General features: G+C 36.3%; 1 protein-coding gene across 1 annotated transcript in view; it reads right to left on the reverse strand.

Moving 5' to 3' along the window:
• ATG3 (autophagy related 3) overlaps positions 1 to 7,398 on the reverse strand; it is a 28,207-nt gene extending 20,809 nt beyond the window's left edge. The window contains exons 1-3 of the mRNA XM_082394785.1: positions 6,978 to 7,398; positions 4,255 to 4,296; positions 584 to 633 (exon numbers count right to left, since the gene is read on the reverse strand). Coding sequence (XP_082250911.1) covers positions 584 to 633; positions 4,255 to 4,296; positions 6,978 to 7,049 — 164 coding nt within the window. The 5' untranslated portion in view covers positions 7,050 to 7,398. The remainder of the gene's footprint in view (positions 1 to 583; positions 634 to 4,254; positions 4,297 to 6,977) is intronic.
• Between the last annotated feature and the right edge of the window lie 84 nt (positions 7,399 to 7,482).

The following is a 7,482-nucleotide window of genomic DNA, read 5'->3' on the forward strand; positions in this document are numbered from 1 at the left end:
ACCGACAGCTAGTGGGAAGCAGCTGTGTAGCACAGGGAGATCAGCTCGGTGCTTTGTGACCACCTAGAGGGGTGAGATAGGGAGGGTGGGAGGGAGACGCAAGAGGGAGGGGATATGGGGATATATGTTTACATACAGCTGATTCACTTTGTTACACAGCAGAAACTAACACAACCTTGTAAAGCAATTATACTCCAATAAAGATGTTAAATATTACGCTTATGAACAGAAAAAAAAAGCTAATCAAAGTTATTAAACTTTTGAAAATTATTTTTTAAAGACCCACCACAAGAACAGACTTAGACACTATAAAGAAACGGAATACTGGTAAAGGAAGTAAGGCATTTCTCTCAAAAATCTCCATCTTCTGTGCTAACAGAGCAAAACAAAACAGGCATAATGCTCAGTTTTTCTTCATTTATTTTACTTTCGCAACACTGGAGCACTATTTAATAGAAAAATCTACTAGAGGAGGGTTAAACAGGTCATTCTAATTTTCATGCACTAATCTATTTTGTAAACTGCCAAAATTATGAAGTCACACCTTTTATAAACTTTCTATTCCTCACTCAAGAGTACTTACCATTGCCATGTTGGACAGTGGTGGACTAAGTGATCTCCAGCTGCCACAAACTATTGAAGATTTAGCAGAAATATGAAAAAAGGAAAAAAGAAAAATTGAACATCATTGAATGTAAGGTGGCAAAATACCAAAGGGATCATCCTGTGTAACCTTGATTCAAAATAATCAATTAAAATGCAAAGAGCACCAACTTGCTCTACCAGCCTAAAGATTTATTTTTGAATATTTATTAAAAGTACAAAATTTTTAACATCCATGAAAATGTAAATTAATTTTGGAAGAAAAAATATTGAGTGCTGTTAATTTTTTTATTCAATTGTAATCACTGGATTTAGATAATGCCAAAAGCATACAGTACCATGAAATGAATAAGGGTAACACAACAGGATTTTAAAATGCCAAAAACCACTTTATGGATGAATAAAATGTAGAGCGATTTTTGCTAATGGTTGAAAAGTCAATGAAGATCTTTGAAAAAATTACTAAATAACTACAGGTCTATGATGTAAGAATAGTTTATTACATCACAGTGCACACAGTTTTTCTTCCTCATTTAAAAAAAATTTAAGTAACATCTAATTTTGAAAGCTTTTTCACACTATTAAAGGAATCATTAATAAAAGTGAGAAATGTACTGCCAAACAATGGGGAAAAAGTTAGAAGCTTTTGGATTGAATCAGAAAACACCAAGACAATTAAGAAATTGAATCCTCTAACAAATCTTGGACTTTCTGGGCAGGCTGAACATTGTACAAATTTTTGTTTTTCTTCAGAAATGAAAAACAGACTCAGGAAGAAAGAGTTTAATCTTCTGAGAACTTCCATTATACATGAGCATGGATTGATCTTATCGCAAGAGAGAAATCCTGCTTATTCTTGAGAGCAGAAAATGAAAGTCTGTTAAACATAACTGCAGTGTCCCAACTCAAGCTATATGCACACATACTTCCCCAATTACTATTTCACAACAGCTCTAACTTAAAATCATGTATTGTTCATGGGTTTATTACACAGCAAAAAATTATATTGTCTTTAACCTTCTAATGTCTTTCTGAGAAAAGTATGTCTATGTATGATATTCTGCTTTGAGAGAATAAAACTCTATAAAATAAGAGTTCTGACAGTAACTTCTTTTAAGAAGATAGATTAACAAGATAAGATTTAGCAGCATACTCCCAACAGTAACTTTACAAAATGTTGCTGTTCTTTTATTTAAATAATTTCTTTACTACTTAAAGGGATTAGGTAAAGACAAAAACCCAAACGAAAGCAATACCCTCTCCCCCAGGTTTTAAGCATTTTGGGTCTTTGCAACAGGATGCTGCATAACTCTACGGCTATTGGGAACTAATTCATCATCACCAAAAAAGTATTAATTTAACAAAATGCAAGCAAAACAAAGAATTAAAAACATAAAAATTCTTTAATGATACTGCCTTGAGATCACAAGACTCTAATATTTTATTCCCCAGCACCTCTGGTGGCATCCATTGAAAAAATAACAAAAACACTAGAAGATAAGGAAAAATATAAATGAACATAGAATTGCTATGCTACTAATGATATTTAGTACATGTGTATATCTGCTCTCATTAGCAGTGGCCATTATTATTATTACATGCTTCCTATGTTCAAATGAAAGATTCAAGTTTCTAAATTCTCAATACTGCTTACAGTAGCTTTCTCTTAGTGATTAAATATTGGATAAGACTGAATAACTTTAACAAGGTAGAATCAATATTAACATTCTGATGAGCAACTTTATTCTTCAAGCTATCCTCTACTACTAGTACTCTATTTACTCAAGTCATACACATGTTGTACATTAAAGTATTTTTAGTCAGACAGTACCATATTAGATAATGCCTGTCCTTATTTTTAAACACAATACTTCCACATCTCTCAATGAAAACAAAAAGATAGTTAGAGGCTGACAGCCAGAAGCCCAGAGACAGTAAGAGAAAACAAATGAACAGATCAACTCAGTATAGTACTGATCCAAAGCATTTTGTCTTCTGGTTTTCTTCCTCTAGACTCATTCTAATCTAATTAAATCCCATAATTGCACTCTATCTCAATTCAGCATTATGTGGTTGGTACCCAGCTGAGCTAGTTTTTGCCTTGCATTTGTTTAAAAATGGGGAAATTCATAAATCACTTCATGATACAATTAAGTGTAAGAGTTATTCATTGTAGGATTAGTAGCTGTTTTAAAATGGTTTGCTTAATTCTACTCAATGACCACAGACTTGTATCTCTAAATCCAACTATCTATTTACCAATTAGCCATTTTCACATAGAGGAGATAAAGCCGAAGAGTACAAGAAAAACAGCACACTTTCATCTCTGCTCTTTATTTTAGATACTGAGTTTCAAGAACATTAATGATATCCTTAAGCTCAAAATTTAGTTTTATTTGGCATTCAAGGTATTAAACTCATGATGCCTAAGGGAGACCGGGTTCTTTAGAGAATGTCGAGTCAAAACCCCTCATCTTAAAGATGAGGAAACATGAGGCCTGTGCCTAGATAAATTGATTTGCCTGAGTCAGAATAGGAGAAATTAGAGAAATGGGTCTAGAAGGCAGGTCTTCTAGGTTTTGCCATACTATTCTGTGTCTTCACTAAACATAAAGACAATTTTAGATAAAATAGTCAGTTAAGCACACCATCCTTTGAACTTACAAGGATCTGGGACTGAAGAGATTCCATCACAATTGAAAACTAAAAGATCGGTTAATTCCCTGGCTTGAGGTCTTGGAATTTACAACCAGATCATACAACATGGCTCATTTCAATAAAGTTCCATTGCCAATGACTGGTACTTTTAATGAGAGTTAAAGGTGAAGCTTAAATAAATTATTTGCCATTCATTAAGACTAAAAAATAAGTCTGATGTAACCATAACTATTCATAAAACTGGAGTCCAAAAGGATATTTAGACCAGAATGTATTTCTCTAAAGACAACAAAATAAACTACCTAAAGGAAAGACAATACTCTTATTATATAGATTTAGTGAACAAGTAAAATGATTCCTCAAAACATAATTCTATATTAAATGTTCAATAAAACACAACTGGCCTATAAAAGAGCCATTTGTTTCAGCATTAAGCAGATTCATCATTGTCTGGTTAGTAGAAAAAGTGAAAGAATGGTGGGGAAAAAAATCAATGTTAAATATGTAGCAATAAAATATTTAAGCTGAATACTGATAGAAAACTTAATATCCAAGCATTGAGACAAAGTTTCCAAATGGAAAGCCATGAAAACTCATGTTTGGGGTAGAAAGAAGCAAGACAACAAACACCAGAGTCCACTGCACAGCTCCATATAATACAAATATGAGTGAAGGATAAGTCACTATAGGAATCTTTTCCATTTCCTCTCCCACCCTCATTTCTAAATAAAGAGAAACTACAGAAAAATATGAGAAATGGCAAACTGAGAGGGAAGTTACATGTTCTTTTATGGGAAATAGAAATTGCTATTATTGTAATTACAATTACAAAATTGTAATTACAATTACAAAATTGCTAATATAGTCAACAGGATCTAATTTTACTCAAATCAAGATTAAATTTCAAGATGTCTTCTTATAAAACACAAAAGCCACCCAGTTTTATGTAATTGTAGAATATAATAGCTTTATACTGATATCTTCAATACTCACCTCTTCTGGGGTGATAACACCTGTTTCCTTAAACTTTGATTCCTAAAGAAAATAAAAAGAATAACAGTATTACACTATCTCTCACTTTCAACTGAAAAATGTTTGTGGGCAACTATTTGCCTGGTACCCATCTAGGTAATGGAGCATGTGCAAAAAGACAATCTGTCACTGGCACCTGACCTCAAGGAATATGTAAGTATAACAGAGGAAACTGACATGAAAGTAATTACAATATAATGTGATCAGTGCTATAACAGAGCAAAGCTCTTTGGAAAAACATTCAAAGATTTATACAAACATTAAACCCCAAAATAATTTTGTGAAATGACGAAATATTATTTTACAGAACAGAAAAATGTCTTAAAGATGTTTAAACATATTACAATTCAGCCAATGTCTCATTTGAGTAATATTAGAAACCAAATCCAGAAGTCCTAAATCATTTAATACTTCCCCATTATTCTCATCTCCACCAAGATATTATACAATATTCTGTCCTCTAAAGCAAAGATGTTACTTACCAAAGTTTTCTAAAGTTTAAGTTATATATAAGATTTTGTGGTAGAAATCTACAAAAATGAAGATTCATTTATGAACATTATTGATTCAAAAAATACCAAATAACTACTATATGCCAAGCACTATTTAATAGGGACATAATAGGGTAATAGGGACATAGAGTGAATAAAATAGACCATACCCCTCCTTGTCCTCATAAGAAGTTTAAACTCTAGTTCAGGGTGAAAAGCCAAATGGTCATCAAAGATAAATGGGGCAGAGAGGAAACTGGTCGGGGTGGAGGGAGAGAGATGGTTATTTAAAATAGGATGGTAAGAGAACAAAGACTGCACTGATGGGTGACTATAGAGTAGCGACCTTAAGGAAAGGAACCAGCCACAGGGCTCTCTGGGGGAAGAGCATTTCAGGCAGAGGGAAGAGCAAATGCAAAACCCAAGGCAAGAGAGCGCTTGATGGATAACACAGAGGTCAGACTGGCTTTTAAGCAAAAGTGAACAAGGGCTTTTGCTTAAAAGCCAGTAGTATATATATATATATATATACCAAACAAGTATAGGCTTGAAGATCATTGTAAGGACTTTGGCTTTTACTGTACATGTGCCTTCCAAACCATGATTTTTCTTAATTTTTACTCCTTGGGATAAATCATCATTTATTTCCCAGGGATTTAGTTTTTTCTCCTTGCCTTCCCATGTCTAGTAGGAAACTACAAGAATTCACTCTGTAAACCAACAGTTTGCACAGGGAAGATCAAGGAGAGGGTCATTAATTCTGCTTTCCTTATTACTAAAAATACATACTAACAAGCTAACACATCCTTTCAGTTTGGTGAACAAGTAGAATGCTTTCTCAATACATAATCCTATAAGTTCAAAATAGCAGTTTTATATTTTATTTGGGAGGTTTTCTTCTCTTGCTCCTCTCTCCCTGAAACTAAAAAGTTTTAATAATTGTGTATTATTTAAATGCTGTATGTCTAGTAAATTAGACGTTTCTGATAAGATGACATAATATGCAAAAGAATCATTCAATTCAAATGTCAAAAAAATTATTTTCAAAGTTGACTGAATAATCTTAATTATGATGGGTTTCACAGTAAACAAATGTAAGCGTAGCAAGTGTTGTTCTCATTTATAAACTTTTTTTTATAACTTGGCCCAACAAGATATCATTTTAAAACCATTCTTAGAAATAAGTATTTAAAAACTACACGACTAATATTTCGCTTTGTCATGGAAAGGGAGCAAAGTAAAATCTTCTTAGAACACCAGAGTAACTTCTTGAATAGAGAGGAACAACCACTTCCATGGATATTTCATCCTACACTAAGATTTGTAAAATTTTAAATGAAAGCTTAAAGAAAAAAAACACTTAAGCAAGAAATCACTATTCATTTACTATCACTGCTCGTTTTTCAGAAAGGAAAAATAAAGATATAATAACAAAAAACTTACCATAAAGGGTTATAAAAGAAAAACTCGAATGCACTTCTAGAAATTTATCTTTGAAAATAAGAAACTCAGTCACTGCTGTAATAGCTAATGTGTCACAATTTTTAGTTTAAAAATGCTGTTATTGCCAATGTAAAAAAAAATAATGTATCTAGAAGGGTCAAGCTGCTCCGTTATTATCACTGACGTCCAAGATGAACTAGTTTCAGCTATTTTAAAACTTGGGAAAGGGGGTTTTGCCCGCAAACTGGGTTCAACGGTACTGAAAGAAATAATTTTGCAAATTTCACCTTGTTCCACTGAAATCTAATAAGCTGCGACCTCATTGACAACTTACTATTTCAAACTCTTAATTACAAGCCTTACTACGAAATTTGAAAGAAAAAAAGCAACATGTCATTTTAGTACCAAACACTGATTCATTTCTTTAAAATAAGCAAAATCCTTGTTTAAAAAGTTCAAAAGACTTCCTATCTTAGGATTTAATGTTCTAAAACACACTTAGCTGCGGACTACGTTCCAACCCGAGCTGAGTTCTGGCGGGTGAAGTACGCACAGAGCGTCGCTCCAAGTTTACCCTAGAGAACAGCTAGATACGACCGCGGGAGGGGGCTACACCTTTTCCCGCGTACCACCCTTGCCAGCTTCCTACACCGCTCCCCACCGGACAACACCGTGACTCCCCCGGCGTCCGGTCCTCGGTCCCTGCAGAGCCAAGCGTGAGCCTGACAGCCCCCCGCAAGCCCGGCTTACCTTGAGGACCGGGGTCAGGTACTCAGCCACTTCCAGTGCCTTTCCCTTCACCGTGTTAATCACATTCTGCATCCTGGGGCCGGAGTAGCGGCCGGCCCCGCGTCGGAGAGGAAAGGGCAGCCGGGACAGTGGTCGGGAGTCAGAAAATGTCCCTGCTGCCGCCGACTCGCTTCAGCACCGGCCGGCGGCACCCGAGGGGACGGGACGCGACGGGAGGGACGGGACGAGGGGGAGGGGCGGCCGACGCGGCGCGCAAGGGCAGGGCGCGCGCTCCTCGCGCCCCAGGCAGCGCGCGGCAGGCCGGGCCCAGCTGTCACCTGGCCGCGAGCGAGGGCGGCGGGGCTGAGCTGGAAGAAGAGGGCGCACGCGCACCCCTCGCCCTCTCGGGAGGAGTCTTCTCTGCCAGCCTTCACTCGCGCCCCTTCCGGCTTCCGCTTCTTACTCTCGCCCTCTCGCCGCAGCTCCGCCGCCACCTGGGCCTCACGTGACACAGGCGTCTCCGGGC

The sequence above is a fragment of the Balaenoptera borealis genome, assembly GCF_965194805.1.
Source record: "Balaenoptera borealis genome assembly, chromosome: 5".
Classification (NCBI taxonomy): domain Eukaryota; kingdom Metazoa; phylum Chordata; class Mammalia; order Artiodactyla; family Balaenopteridae; genus Balaenoptera; species Balaenoptera borealis.